We start from the raw sequence: 16,619 nt of genomic DNA on the forward strand, positions 1-16,619 counted from the left end.
CCATACCACAGAGATTTGCAGACAACATTCCCTCGGACAGCGCTGCTGGTCAGATGGCAAAATGAATGACTTCCTACAGCTGCACGCAGACATGCTCAGAGTCTGTTTGTCTGAGTGTGGAACGTCTGAGCGCTCATCACTCTCTAATCACGTCAGCAGCTCTGGAACACTCACTGCTGACGACTCTAATGTGTCTGCACACACACAGAGGACATGAACGTGTGCATGCAGAGGCAATATCCATGTAGGCCTACTTGTATAGGGATTTAAACAATATGCAAACACAAACCCAAGGCCTGGAAAAAAGCATTCATTAGAGCTGCTTTTTATGACTTATCATTGTATCTCTACTTATAAAGGTCAGATTTCCTGGAGTCATTCTTTTGTCCAACAGACTCGCAAAAATCTCAAAATATTCACTTCTAAACGCGTTGAAAAGCAGTCATTACAGACCAATACAAAGAAAGTTTTTTTTTTGTTTGAGAAATATCTAAATGATCATAATTTAGTTTGAAAGAAACGTTTGAATTTAGTTTGATCAATTAACTTTTTATTTATTTTATTAGAAAAGGTACCCTTTAAATTATTACAAATTAAATCCTGCTGTTTGATGAGTTGATTGAATCAGAGTTAGCTTAAAGCAAATCATAAGCATTGCACCATTTAGTTAGTTATTAAGCAGCACTGAATAAACCAGACGATAACACACACATACCACAGAGTAACAAAGCAATACATCACACACACACATTCACACCAGCAACACATGTAAGTTGAGATAAACGCAATGGTGTGAACTCAATGTTTACAGAGTTGATTATCTCTTTACAGATAATTCACTGACATATACACAGACACACACATATGGTAAAACTTACTGGAAACAGGAAACATGCAGTTGAAGTCAAAACTCAGGTTAAAAAAAAGAGACCGATGGCTGAATCAGTTTTGGATCTTTAATTGATAACAGTTACGCCAGTGTTACAGTAAACACACCAACAGGCTGAAGGTAGTAAATACCAGTACAAGTTTCCCACTACTCTAATACTTCATACAGCAGAATAAATTATACCATGATAATATACACACATGCGGAACAGAAGAAGGAAGTAAATGCAAAGCACAGATGTAAGAAAGCAACTAAACAGGTTAAGGGTCAAACAGACAGGGGGAAGGCAGGGAATAAAGGAGCTTTAAATATCCAAATCTTTACTGACGCAAGTGTTAGAAATGGGTTTGATACACTAAAGACAATTCTAAAATTTTTCCTTTTTAAAATATACAAGAGTGAGGCGCCTAAGCGAGGGAGCAGCTCGGACTGCTGCAGTTCAGTGCGGAGTCAGCGTTTCTGTGACTTTGTCTCTCCTGGAGTCTTATTGGTCCAACAAATCAAACGTGACTTGAGTCAGTTTCCCAGAGCGGAGAGGACTTCTTGGCCAGCTTCATTGTTATCCTCATTGTGCTTGTGAACCGCTGGTGGACTATCACACCAAAGTCTCAGAGGGTCCAGGGTCCAGTCAAGTCTGGTCTGCACTCATGTATGCAGTCTTTAAGATCAGGTGGTCTGAAACACCTGCAAAATACGCATGAGGACGCTTCGTTTAACCACCTTTAAATATACATTGGTCCCTGTGTGGTCCATGGAGTTCAGTTTGAGCTCAGTTTGATCCTCTTTTGTACAACTGGAACATTTTTAATGGAATTTATATTTTACTAATTTATACAAATTCATTCTTACATGGGCCCCAAAAAAACCAAAAAAAAATTTTGGTTAAAAAAAAGAAAACCAATTAAATACAATTTAAAAAAAACTGAACAGCAAACAAGCCAGATAAGGAAACTGAAATCAAACATTAACTTCCACAGAGATCCCTCACTTACCTATCACTCATCATAGTTCTGTTTTAGTATAAAACATACTTTTTTATAAACAAACAATACACAATCTGCTCCAGCTACTGTACAGGGTTCAGGTTTTAAAAGCGACCAAGGACCAAATCCTTTCCGTATACATCAGCATCATCACATGGATGCTGGTGTAAATAAAATAAAAAAATCATACACATCTCAAGGGAACAGCTGGTCCTGGATCGTGTCAAAAGTCAACTATGAGTGCTACACAAATGTCTCATGCCCGCTAGTCCTTAATCTTTTTTCTCATTTTTGTACATTTCCGTTAGGATTAGAAGAGGGCTCCGGTCTAAAACCAGAGATGGGGGAGGGGGGGGGGGGGGGGGGGGCAATCAGCGGTGTTACCTGTGCCCTTTCACTTCTGACTGGATTACAAGATTTTCCACAGTGCATGTGAATGGCACAGCTTGTGTAGTTTTTAATCTCATAACAGAGAGCGTTGGAATGCTTTTAGTATATTTGTAGACGGAGCGTGAGGAATGTTTAGAGGAATGCTTATTGAGTCCGAGAGAGTGGAAACCAGCTGAAGGTGCATTTACAAAATGTGCTAATTAGGCTCTAAAAACAGAAATACTGAATAGTAATAAGACGGGTCACTGTGAATTAGCTCTGAAATTATTTCTGTGTGATTTAATCTGCTTTAAAGTCACACAGGGTTTCCTGGCAGATGGGATTTGGGGGGAGGGGGGGGGATTTGAGTTAGCCCTCCTTGGCAAGGTCCATATTTCTAAACAAAATACATTAATTTCCCCAATCCTGTTTTTGCAAACAATACCCCCCTCCCCATGGACCGCAGCTAAGGATGGGATGGAGGTTAGAAGGGGAAAGCTTTTGGCGGCCAAAACGTTGCTTTAATTCCCTGCAGAATCCATCCAGCCAGACTTCCCACCGAGTGGCCAAGTTCTTTAGGAATGTCAAGACGAATATGAAAGTGGGAAGGTCAAATCGCTCATGAACATTAGAGCTCAGGGAACAGGCAGAGGAGCAGCAGCAGCTTGGAAAACAATCATCCTCTCTTTTGAGACTGTGTGACACACAGAGAAACATGCACACGCAACAGACACACACTCTTAAATCATCTCATCCGTGCTGTGTTTTACGAACCAACATCTAACAGGGAAAAAGTGATACAAGTGGAATCAAAGAACAACATAAATCACATTAACCATAATCATATAACAGCAACAATAATCTTAACAATATCAAAAAGGAACAAGAAGAAGAGTCGTTCAAATGATATTGGCTTTGTTAACTACTATGAACAGCAAGGTCAAAGTACATGTTGTTGATGGCTCTGAATGTGTGCTGGACTGCAGCCATGATAAAGAGGGAGAAAGGCCAATGTGGCCGACAATCCCCGGGTGCTTCGGGGTCCTGTCTGGCCTTCTGAGCTAAACAAAACAGGGTTTCTGGGCTGGGAAAGGAGTATAGGAAGCAGGCAGAGACGCCGAAATATGAATTAGAACGGGTGCAGGGCCGCCTGGTTGTTGCCAATGGCGTGAAAAAGTTTGATTCCCTTCCCAGAAGTGCCTTCTCACACCTGCAAAGCGTCACTGTCTGCTGTGTGTCTGTGCGCTGATGTCATGGCTGCAGAGCGAGCTGGAGTTTGAGTCCAGACTTGATGGAGCATGAGGGTGGCAGAGGGTGAAGAAGGTTGGTGCACACAGGTTCCAGAGGGTTTCAGTAGGCCTGTCCCGTCTCCACCTGTAGAAGCCCCAGCACAGCTGAGTGGTCCCCAAGTTTCATCCTCCTCTGGGTGGACAAGCTGACGTTCTTCGCCAGGTAGTCAACAGCAGCTACACAAACACACACACACACAAATAAAAAAAACAAAACAGAAAAAAAGTCAGACAGGTGATTGATTCCTGACACATTTGTCCCATTCAGTCTCATTTCACTCCTCTGATTAAGGCTGAAATAAGTTGTGGCAGAAGCGAATGAGTCAAATAAAAAACAATTCATGCAGAGAGAGTGAAAGATAAAAAACCCCTCCCATGTCCTCTTGTCTGAGGTTGGCACACTGCTGGCACAGAGCATGTGCATCCTGCTAAAAGTCTCTGCGCTGTCACTCACTCGGCTCCCCGTGTGTGTTCTGTGTGCCAGTCTTCATTACACTTGGCATCTCTGATTTCATGCCCTCCACACTCCACATGGCCGATCATTTTCATCGTCAGACAGCAGCTCTCCCCTCTCTCCTCCATTCATTACCCATCTACTGTGCTCAATCACCATCTTAATTAACCTCACATCAGCTCACATCCGCGCTGCCATCAGTTGGTTGCTGCCGACAAAAACACTGCTGCGCGTACATACACGGGACGGATCTGCACATGCATCCATGCACAACCCAAACCCATTATAAAAAAAGACAAAAAGCTGCACTAAATACAAACAAATGTTAGCTAGCTAGCTTTTTGAGGAAGTGTGCTTCATTTTACCTCCCATGAATGGCTGTGACAGCATCAGTCAATTATGCTAATCTAATAAAGCAAACTCTTTCCTGCCCCAAGGCTGTGTGTGTGTGTGTGTGTGTGTTTGCATGTGTGTATATATGTGTGAGAGTGTGTGTGTGTGTGTGATGGAGAACAGAGAAAAGAGGGAGAGAGAGCGAGGTGGGCAAGAGGACACTGTGGCCCCTGAGGGTGTGCCGTTACTTTGAAGTGGCCCTCTCCTCTTTCCCATCCAAGTGGAGTGGGGTGTGACTAAGGCAGCTCTCGAGGAGGATGGTGGTGGTGGTGTTAGTGGTGCTGTTGGGGGGTTGGGGATTGGGGGGGGGGGGGTCTTTATCAAGAGCACGTGGCTTTCTCCACCAACAAGAGTGCAAAGGTCAGAAGGCTCTCTTGCCTGGGAGTTGGGCATCACTTCACAGGTTTTTTTAGCACCGAAACAACTTAAAAGGAGCATGTAAAAGCGCTTACTGCTTTTGTTTAGGACACTTTTGTTTGGAAACAGAAAGAGACAAAAAGACCTCTTTGATATACTTGAGTTTTTATAATAATGATACAAGTTTCAGCATTGATATCAAATGCAGCTTTAAATTTGTTATAGGGTATTATAAGTATTCTAGCTGATGCATAGACCCAATACCCTATTAGCCCCCCAAAGTCAACTGGTTTCAGTTAAATTGTGGATATAACAAACATGTTAACAATAAGTGTTTTTCCACCAACATCATGGATATATTTTTTAACAGCACCGGAATCAAAGGGATAGTCGGTATTGGCCAATACTTAAGTCTATCAGTATCGGTATTATATCAGAAGAAGAACATCTCTGGCATTTCCCCCCAGGGACAAATAAAGTTTTTGGAATTGAATTGAATTTGCAGAAACTCAATCTAAACACAAGCATGCAGAGTGTATAGGTATCAATACATGGTTTACTCACTCTGCCCATATTGGCTGTACTGGTAGCCTGCAGTGACAGGGTCCACGCTGTAGCTGGTGGCGCTGTAGGTGGGGGGGCAGTAGGACTGGGAGGAGGCCAGGCTGTCCACACTCTTGATGGTGTCGGAGCGCTGGCTGCAGCTGGCCGAGATGGGGTTGGAGCTCTCCAGGCTGCTGTGCAGGGGGGAAATGGAGAAGTCATGCTGGGGCTGGGAGGGCACGGCGCTGGGGTTGCTCAGGATGCTCATCACCTGCGGGGGGGGGGGGAACGCAGGATGTTAGAAATTTGGAAAATTGAGGATCAAAGCATTGACAGAGTTGAGGGAAAGTACTTTTTCCTTGCAAATATAGAGCCATCCCAGCCCTTCACGGTGAAGATGCCAATGGAAATATGGCATTTCAACTTTGAAATAGGGAATGGGAAAACTTCCCCCGTCTTTTATTTTTTATTTTTTTTAAAAGAGCAGGGGGAAGGATACAAGGGGGGTGATGAGGTTAGAAAAAGGAGAAAGGGAACAAGGGAGACTGTTTCCATTAGCTGGAGCTGCCAGTAAGTGTTCTGCTGTGGGACAGAAGGGTCCCAGGGTGATAATAGACCCACCATCCGTGCCAGACAGCCCCTGTCCCAGAGCCTGAGGCCTGAGCCCCAGCCTACAGCACAACAAGCACCAAGGGAGTCCCTAATCCTTCGCCCCTAGCCTACCCATCTCATGAATAGTAATGGAGTTGGAACTGGTAAATGATCCCCTCAGATCCCCACACATAGTAGGCTCCATAAACCTCACTGAGGGGCCCGTTGATACTGCAGGTTGAGGATGGCCTGAATATCACAGTGTGTATATTATTCATAGTGCATAAAAGCTTCCAATTCAATATTCTAGATTAATGTAATAGCATGTGACACTCGTCAGAAGAAGGTCTCAAAATATGTTAAAATGGAAGAGATTACCTCCAGTGCTACTTCAGTCTGAAGCGCAGCGGGCCAGAACACTGTGAAAAATTTTGTTTTCTTATGCTGCGAGTTTCTTTAAGTGAAAAGGAGAAGTGGAGTGTGTGTGTGTGTGTGTGTGTGTGTGTGTGTGTGTGTGTGTGTGTGGGGGGGGGGTGATAAAAAAAAAAAAGGGAATTATCCCACACATGCTTCCCTCCTATAGCAGGGCCGGCTTCCCCTCAACATCAGGTTCATGTTGAGTTTTGCTATGCTGCAATGCCCTTTGGCCCCTCGGCTGCTAAACCAATTAGCCCATCATGGAGGTGGTTACACAGGGGTGATATACACGCACACATATGTTTGCATGCATGAACCGACACATGCATGCACACACACATATGCTGCAAACACAGAGGCAGACGAACAGTCCATAAATTATGCACTTAGCCTGGAATATCTTTGAAAATAAACCATTTTCTGCAAATTAATCAAATCTTAAAGAAAAAAAAAAAAAAAAAAAAAAGGCCTCCCAGGAAATAAAAAGCACATCAGAATCATAAAGGCTGTTTAGTCATTTCCACATGTTAATTCTATCAGTATGGAAACCCCCACCCTGCCCCGTCCCCTCCACATCTGCAGACAGAGCATGTGACATGTATCCATAAGAGGGAGATTCATTGCCCTCTGCATGCCGGACACATGTGATGCTCGCTCACATATGGAGCCAAGGAGGAGAAGGATGAGGAGAACATGTCCTGATGATGTGTGGTGGCTGAAAGTATAAAGAGCAAGCAGGGAGGGGGGAGGGGCTTGTAAAGTGTCCTGAGAGACAGCTTGAGGGCATGAGTCCAATTTAGTCATTGGTTAATTGAACCTTGATTACATCGCTTCCATGAAGAAGAATAGCCAACAATTTGGACGAACATTATTCATGCTCATAAAAGTTCTTCAAAAGAAAATGACTTCTTATCGGCGACATTGGACCAGCTTTACTATTTTTAAACTGAGGAGGATGGGTCTGTCTTTATTGTCTGACAAGTACTGTCATCTGTTAGGACATCACTATCCTTCAGCCTTCCTTCCTGAAAGAGGACAGTGTCACAATGATTTGAGTTTAGCTTACAAGAAGAAGGTGAGCTCTTCTCTCTTATTAACCCGTGCATCAGTTCTCACTATGTAAGTAAAGAAATCAATGCTGCTTCACAGCTGTCTTCTCAATCTGAAGAAGGTACAGATGCAAGCGACCTTATAAATGTAAGGGTTGATTTTTTTTACATTATCCATCCATTGAGCTTTATTGCATAGTTTCCCCCTCTGCCTCAGCAAAGTTATCTTGCCACAACTTAAGGGTTAAATAATACTTATGCTTGGAAAGAACATTTGCAGCTGTATAACTTTGTGTAGTATTACATTCAAAAATCGTTTTGGAATCTGCTTTTCGATTAACTAGCTTTTAGTTGATGCAATATTTGATTCAATTTCACAAGATGGGGTCTTGTGCATCAGGATGTTACTGAAGTTAAAATGTCATAGAGGTGCATTAAACATGACTTCTGGGGTTTAAATTGGTTCAAAATGTAAGAGCTAAGAAAAAAAAAATCCCAACAACCACATTAATATTTCCATAACATACTCTGTGGACTTTTGCAGAGAAGACCCCCCCCCCCTCCTCTTTCCTTGCACACAGCGTCCTCAGCAGCCCAGAGTTCGTTTGTTGTTCGACGTTGTGTGAGTGCTGGTTTGGGAGATAATGTGAGCCAGGACCTAGTTTAAAGGACAATGCTCCAGGGCGTTCCCTGCCTCCCCCCACCTCCTCCTCCTCCTCCCCCCTTCACCCTCTCCTTCTCCCTTTTTTCCACTCCCTCTCTCCACAGATAGATTACTTTATAAATAATAATAAAAAAGTAATTAATTCTCTCAACTTCTGAGCCCTCCAGCCTGTGGCGAAGTGAATGGGGAAGTGCAAATTGATACAATGTGCATCCTTTCAGATAAATAAATAGCGCACTTGAGACACAAAAAGGGCCTTTCATAACTCCCTAATTTCTTCAACAGTCAAATTACATTTTTTTTTGTCTGCGGGAATGTTTGACGAGATGTTCTTTGTTCGATTTCTTCTCCAGAATAAAACAATGTGACGGAGACCGAGCTGAGAGAAAGACGGAGTGAAACAGGAACACATAAAAACAAAAACACAAGGGGGTAAAAAGTGCAGATGTGCTGAAATACCTCTTTTTTTCAGGCACATTGGGTCCATACATGCTAACTTTAAAATATCATGAATACCAGACATTTCCATTTCAGTCTTTACAAACAGTCTTTTCTAATGTGAAGCAATCCGCTAAGACATTTCATGTAGTGCTGCGTTGAATTCTATTTTTTAAAAGTTAGCATTAAAAGTCTATCCAGCTATCTATGGAGGAAAAAAGTGACTTTGAGGACTGCTAAAATATAAAAAAGACTGTCTGAACAAAAAAACAATATATATAAATCATTGTGAAAAGTTGCAATTTTGTGCAATTAGACAATCAATATTGTGCATTACGAATTCTAAGGCATTTAAGGCTTTTTATTGTAAGAATTTAAGGTTTAGTGTTCCACAAATCTGGGACTTAAGTCACTTTTTATATTTAGTTTCTGATTGCATCTTTTTGTGTCCGTTTATGTACCTTTAAGAAAGAGTGGGACAATAGCTTTGCACTGAAACAACGGAAACACAAATGTAAAGAGAAGAAATCTAGCAGTGTGAATATGATCGCCTATACAGCGAGGGCGAGGGGGCAGAGGAGAAAGTGATACACAGTGAGTGAGGGGAAAGTGGAGGCTTTGCGAAGTACAAAGACTCCTGTAGGACTGCGCTGGCCTGAGGGCTAGCCTGCCTGGAGAGCTGATAGGAGCCCCTTCTGTTCCATTCCCGGCGCCAGCGCCAACACACCCCACTCCACAAATACTCTTAATCTGCACAGGACTGGATTAGTTCCTCTGTCACCGATAGCTCCCTGTTCTGCCCGAATCAAAATGCCCCCGAGATGTACCTTTAAGTTAGGCAGAGGTCACCAGGGCAGACGGGGAAAAATGAGCACTCCAAATGTCTGTAAGTTATCTGAGCGCTGCAGAATAGCATCTTGCACCTTAGCAGATGAGCCGGGCTGATACTCGCTGCAGCAGAGAGTGATTAAAGATCCACAGTGATGACACTGAATTTCAGATCAATATTTGAAGGCCAGTCCTGAGGGTGTGATTACCGAAAGAGAATAGTGTTGAAATCTGTGACCTGAAGTCACACAGATCCAATGTCTGGAAAGTGTCTGACATTGAGAAGACCTGGAAAAATAAATAAAGATTTTTTGAATAAAGAAAAAATCATGAGAATCATCAAAGAATGTAGCTATTTACTATGTTAACGTAGCAAATTCACCGTATTTATCTGTGCCTCAAATCTGCATTAATTTTTTTTACAAAATCCTGAATAACCTAAAATTAAACAACCATAAAATAAATAAATAATAAATGAAAATATCAGGGTCCCCCCCACCACCTAACCCTCAAAGTCAGACGACTCTTGCTACCCCCATGTTCCTCCCTTCCCCCCCATCCCTCACATGAGAGGGCCGGCCCAGCGGGCAGTAAGGCCCCTCATCTAAGCAGACAAAATGACTATTTAAAAATAACAGTGATTGCATAAATTGAATTAAAGCGTTTTGGTCACGGGTGGAGGTGGCGCGCGGGGTGGCGTGGGGGCCTCAGCAGCAGCAGCAGACGGCTGGGGACAGTGGCAGGCAGCAGATGACGGGCTCTGGCCTGCATGCCACTGCCTTAATTGGCTGCGGCACATTAATAAAAAGTGAAAAGTGTCTTCCACAGAGCACCATAGGATGAAGGGACAGAGGCAGAATGAGAGGTAGAAATAAAAGGGGGGGAGGGATGTTGGAGAGGGAGAGATGGGCCTTTGAAGAATGTGGTGGATATGGGGGGGTTGGGAGGAGTGGGGGTGCTAATTGTGTTCAATTAATGGGCTGATTGGCACTGACAGAATCTGGGCATTGACAAGTCAGGCACAGATGAGGACGATTAGCGGGCAGTGGAACAAGCTGTCACTCCTCACAACATGTTAGCCGTCCTATGCCTGTGTGTATTATCCCTGTGCTAAATACTAATGCACAGGAAGAGGAGACTAAAACAAGCAGGAATTGACAAAATATTGCATTTAATTTTTGGTTTTGACAAAACTTTTTCTCTCTCTCTCTTCAAATTTTATGAAGCCAAATCCTTATAAGACCGCTGTGACTTATGGCAGCTTTAAGTGTTCAAAAAAGCACAGCTGCTCAAGCTGGGTATAGCCCCCCTTCCCTACAAAACGTCCCTCAGTAAAAGCTATAAACCCGGCCGCGCACTAACCAGAGGTTAATATGTCGTCTATTGGACTGCAATTGGAGAACGTGTGGGGAGCAATCCTCTATTCTCTGCTAGTGATATGCTTGAGTAACTATGGGATGGATTCAGCCACTGGGAACAAGAGAGGCCCCTTCAAGGCCTGAGCGTGCGCACACACACACACTCACACACACACACACACACACACACACTCACTCACTCACTCACTCACACACACACACACACACACACACACACACACACACACACACACACACACACACACACACACACACACACACACACACTCACTCACTCACTCACACACACACACACACTCCAGCTCTCCGCACCTTGCACCAACGCTTCTAAATTAAACGGCAGATTTTCTGATTCCATGAGAGTGGTTTCAGCAAGGCAGGGCCTGTGTGTGTGTGTGTGTGTGTCAGTGAGTGTGTGTGTAAAGGGACAGGCTTCAGGAGGAGAGTAAAGCGGGTTGAGGGAGGGGAAGGAGAAGAAAAAGGGGAAGAAAAGGAGGCGGAGAGGTGGGGGGTGGGGGGTGGTGTTTGCTGAAAACAGCAGGGGCCAGGTCTAGTGAAAAATGTCAGGTCAAATTGTTCTTGACAGTGTTAATATCTGCACCTCATAGCCATAATTACATGTAAATAAATAGTGAAATAGCTCTCAGCTGGAGACTGAGAGGGGAAGAGCTGCTGCAGGAGACAACCAGCTGAGGACCTGAACACCTCCCAGATTCTCATCTGATTGTAAGGAGGAAGAGAGGAGGAGGAGGAGGAGGAGGAGGAGAGAGAGAGTCATGTGCAATGAAGCACGCCGGAAAAAAAGACACTATTTATTGTTTTTTAAAGAGGGCAAAGAAAACTGTGAGTGTTAGATCAACTATGCAAAGGGGGACACCAGCAGGAGAGAAAAAGTGAAATAGAAAGTCCAATAGAGGACATGCAATGAGAGAGAAGGAGAAAAAGAGGGACAGTGAGAAAGAGAGAACGTGGGTGAGAGAAAGAGTCAAAGAGAGTATTAATCACAACGATGCACCTGTCAGAGTGGCATCTGGAACTAAGAGGAACCACATGCAGCTCCACAACATCCCCAGACCTCCAGCTACTTGGACAGGTTCACAGCAAACCAGCCCTCCTTCGTCTTCCTCTTATTCTTCTTCTTCTACCCCTCCAGCCGTCCCTCAACCCCCTGCACCCTGACCTCTGCCCCCGAAGAGAAGAGGGGTCACCCAGCGTTTGCCATACAGACATTTCACCTGCACACTGACCTTCCATTACAAACTGAATTAAACGGATAATATTATTTTGATACAAGTCATCTTCTTATTGTGTGTGTATGAGGCAGGAAATGTGCGCAGATTGAACATGTGGCACACTGGATGTCTGTGTGTAATAGGTTATTCTAGATAGGATCGATGTCTGCGCCTATACTTTAATAAAGGCGCCACTACTCTCCACCTTATAGGCATTTCAACTGCGTGGGACACAGCATGAGAATCAGTCGCAGTCATTTTCCCTCCTTAAATCCCCATCTTCTAGGATTTACTGAAATTCATATTGGCTGCCTCTGCAAGATAAATGTAAATCACATTCCCTTATATTTACTATTTATCAGGATGCAGCAGCTCACTTTCAGCAGGAAATATCTCTAACCCGCACACAAACACCCTTGCATTTAAATAGCATTTTTATTGTCCGCTGTAGCCTTTCATCTGGGCGTAGGGAAGAAGAGCCTCCTCTCCAGGGGAGAGAGTTGGAGCATGAGAGGAAGGTGGGGAGCGAGAGAAAGAGAGGGAGAGAGAGAGAGAGAGAGAAAGAGCAAAGAACGATTGGCAAGGCATCATGGGAATGACAAAAAGCCAAATGGAGGGAAGGAAGGTTGGTAGGTGAAAAATAGATTATGAATGCATAAAGCGCCGACCAAAAATATTTTGGAATGGAAAAGAAAATGGTTTCAGTGGGGGGGCTCAAGAGACATAGAAAAAAAGATGGAGGGAGCAACAAATGGCTCAGGTATATAGACGGATATAAGCTGCAGTACTGTCTTAGCTGTTAGTAAAGGAGGACCAAATTTATAGCTGCAGCTCCGACCTTCGTTCTCTGTGAGGAACACTTTTTGTTTTTATTTCAGACAAGAAAATGTGATTAAATGTATATCATACTTTACTTAGCCAAAGTGCATGCATGTAAAAATCTCTGCAAACTGCAGAATGAATCAGGATGCACAGATTCAAGGCAGCAAACATAACACTACAAACTTCTTTTTTCCAAATGTGTAATAGCTTCTTTTCTTTCTAGATACTGATTCCAATACTTAGACTTAAGTACCATGTGATTTAGAGTCCTCATTATATAAGTGTGGTAGTACCACAGATTGCCAAAATTAAGCTAACTTAGATGGACATTTAACTCTCTGTTTGTTTGTTTATCGTCAAACAAAAATGTACCTCAGCTAACAGATTTGAGTACCGGGTCCTTGCACTGACTGACATGCTCATCTAACCAATAGCACATTTTAGGCAGAATCAGAGGCAGATACATGTTCTATCTGCACCAGAATGACTGTTTTTTGCAGCTGTACATTTCTGGTGTCACAGCTGCAGATTCTTTCCTCAGAGTTCAAAAGTGTTGCAAAACAACAAGAAACACTAATAATCTGTGCAGAAACAGTATAGCCAGTGGATATGATTTACAGTCCCTGGATTTTCTTGGCAGCTGCCGACAGCAGGTCTCTTTTTTCTGAAAGCCTCTTACATCTTTTTTTATACTTGCCAAATTGAAACAGTATTTGTTTTAATGGAAGTTCTAATTAACCAGTATGTATTCCCCCTCTTGCTCTGCGAGTGGCGGAGCTGTGAATGCAGGCTATGTGCTCATCCCCTTTGATTTGTTGTCAGTGGAGCCTGCCAGCTGACACAGTGCCCGGTGAGAGGCTTAATGCCCAAGTTTTAATAATGTGGGGGACTACACGAATCTCCCCCTCTCATTGGTATTCAGGTGCAGGATGTCTTGTTAGAAGTCAGGGAGGGAGGCGGAATGAAGCCAGAGCTCCAGATTGTTCCGTACATTTTCCCCTCTCCGTTTTTTTTTTTTTTTTTTTTTTGGCAACGGCAGAGCTTGCTTCTTAAAAATAATTCATCCCGTTTTTAAAAGAAGCGTCTGTGCGAGCTAATGGAAGAGCAGCAGCACAGTTTGGAGTCTCCCCTGGCTTATCTCTGTCAGACAGTTGTGGGGAGTCGCTGGTGAGCGTGGTGTCAGCGTGCGTGGTGCGGTGCAGCGCCGCGCGGGCAGGCAGGCCTGGGGACACAGATCAAAGAGAGGCAGGGGTGAGAGCCGCTCTGCCTCTGATCCCGTGTACGTGTGTGTGTCTGTGTGTATGTGTGTGTGTGTGTGTGGATGTGTGGAGGCCCGGCCCACTCACACAGCCCAAAGGCCCTCCTCGGATACACACATCCTTGTCATTCCAAAACACACAACACTTTTATAAAACTGCAAAACAGAAAAAAAAGTTCCTCATGAAACTTTGTAGACTTCCATCATCATCACACTTCTTTAATCAAAATAGCAATACAATCTCCATCCACCCTATCATACCTCTTTATCACTCTATTAACATCCTTCTACAGAGTATTCCTGACTTTTACCCTGCAAGAGAACTGACTTTTCTCCTTACCAGTCCCTGATGTCATTATTTTTAGTAATTTCTCTGTGGGGTGAAACCCAAGCTCTGCTGCCGAGCTCTTCTTGCATGGCTTCTTTTTCCAGGCAGTGCAGTTGTTTTCTTTCCTCTCCCAGCAGGTGTCCCTGTCATGCAATAATGGGGATTTCAGCCCAAATGTCGCCCCACAAATGAAACACCGTTTCAAAGAATCATTTGAAAAGTATGTAAATGTCTGTTTAGAACATCCCTTTTTAGCAGGTTTAGAGACGCAAAATTCCAGACATAACTCCACCAAAGTTAATTAAGCTAAATTGTTTTTAAGTAAGAGTATGCATAATTCATATGCATAATTCGTATTTGAGGCATCATGATGGCCATTTAAAGGTCCAAAATGCATTTTTCAAATGGAATTTTAAGACCATAATAAAAAAAACAGACCTAAGCTTAAATCTTCAAGTAAAAATCCTGACATTTCTCTCCTCCATACCTCTTGCCTTTCCTTCTTTCCAACACCTGCTGTGCCTCTAAATGAAACAAGACCAACAAAAAAAACACACTTCTGGTTTCATACCTTTTGCCCAGCCATGCACAGCGTCACTCTCACCTCACCTAATACACACCGCTCCCTCAACCAACCCACCACGCTGAATCTCCCACACTGACAGCCACTGGTTTGAGTGCGGATGGCTTTTCCAGTGGCCTGTAATGGGAAAATGTGCGCTGTCGGGATAGGTTATGGGATTGGGATGGACGCAAGCTCCTGTCGGGGAACGCTGAACGCTGCAGGATTCCATTACAGACTTGGCACCTTGCCACCACAGCCCATTTACTGGGAATCAGAGAATTTTTGTCAATCTTTACAGCAACAGCTAGGCCATCAATGCCACACACTTGGAGGAATTGCTTGCACATACCAATGCACAAACATATCTGCTGCAAACAGATGCTGTCTGTAACTTACAAAATCAAATTCTCATTTCCATCTCGACAGAATGTCTCTTTGTGATGTTTTTTTTCCAGTACAGGGAGGGGAAACCAAGAGCAAAATGCATTGTGTTTATCATTTTCCAAAGATGAAACTTATTTTGTGTTGATTTAAATTTGTTCAAATGCAGAGAATGAATTAAGTATGACTGGGAAATAGTTAACTTGGAGATTATAGTGTGTTGTCTGTTTGTTTTTGCAGAGAGAGAAAGAGAGAGAGAGAGAGAGAGAGAGAGAGAGAGAGAGTTGGAGGTTGCCCTGCTCAGCAGGACACTGCACCACAGAGTGAACTCTGATTCTGCTGTCAGTGGGAACATTCATCTCCATGCTGAGAGACTGATAGGAATGCCACACAGCATTCTGCATGCATTCAATACATTTCAATACTGTGGACTGCAAACATAGTGTGACACATCTTAACATCCACACCACATGCATGCCCCTTACAAAAAAAAGGAAAAACCCGAAATACAGTATATTAGCTCTCAATGAAAACATGGATTTAAAATAAAAATGCATTTCAGGTTTGTTTTAATCAAACCCACTTGATAGAGTAATTGAATAGTAGAAATCAAGGCTGTACAGTTGCCCAAAGGCTCTGTCCTAATCCCCACTATGACAGGAAATGTTTAATATCCCAACACATTCTTGAATGCCTGTGCAGAGAAGGAGAGAAAGCGACAGAGCACCCCATGCCAGTATTAGAGAGAGCCATTAATGAAAAAAAAAAAAAACGTCTCCATGTTCCTGGTGTTTTCTGCAGGTTTGCAGTGAGAGCATTAGCACTTAAAGCCCCTGTGCCACGATTAACAATCAAACACGCTGTGAGCCTCCATGTTATCCTCCGTCGCTGCAGCAGGAGAGAAAATCTCTTTTTTGTCACAAAATCCTTAATTCTTTCTTCTCCAAAGAAAGAGGGTAATACCAAGAATGTTTCCAATCTGCTTTGAGAAATATTTGAAGGAGGAGAGAAAAAAAACTCCCAATAAAACACGTGTGAACGACGGGGTAATTGTGGACAAATGCAGCATTGAAATTCATTTTCAACTCTTTACACACCATTTCAATCTTATTTTCTGCCTGTTAACCACATCTTGTTGGTGAGGGTGGGCAAGACTGGCCAGTATTGATGGGTAATTGTGTATAATTCGGTCCGTACACACGATTTGCATCAATACAAATCATTTTTCATTCTGCGCTACTTAAGGCTCAACCCTTTGCATAGAGTCGCATTTAAACGCTCATTAATGGAGGACTCCAAAGAGGTTAACATGCAAAATCCTGCAGTCTCTTTTCACAAGAGGAAACGAAAACCCCCCGCATACTGTATTAGAGATCAAGAAGGAGAAAAA

The 16,619-nt window shown here is 43.3% G+C and overlaps 1 protein-coding gene across 3 annotated transcripts in view; it reads right to left on the reverse strand.

The window, feature by feature from the left end:
* Positions 1-942: 942 nt before the first annotated feature.
* pax7a (paired box 7a) overlaps positions 943-16,619 on the reverse strand; it is a 46,132-nt gene continuing 30,455 nt past the window's right edge. For all 3 annotated transcript variants that reach the window (XM_020629012.3, XM_065954719.1, XM_020629011.3), the window contains 2 exons: positions 5,299-5,548; positions 943-3,707 (listed from right to left, as the gene is read on the reverse strand). In XM_020629012.3, the coding sequence (XP_020484668.1) occupies positions 3,592-3,707; positions 5,299-5,548 (366 nt within the window). In that variant the 3' untranslated portion in view covers positions 943-3,591. The remainder of the gene's footprint in view (positions 3,708-5,298; positions 5,549-16,619) is intronic.

Source organism: Labrus bergylta, chromosome 5, assembly GCF_963930695.1.
Source record: "Labrus bergylta chromosome 5, fLabBer1.1, whole genome shotgun sequence".
Classification (NCBI taxonomy): Eukaryota; Metazoa; Chordata; class Actinopteri; order Labriformes; family Labridae; genus Labrus; species Labrus bergylta.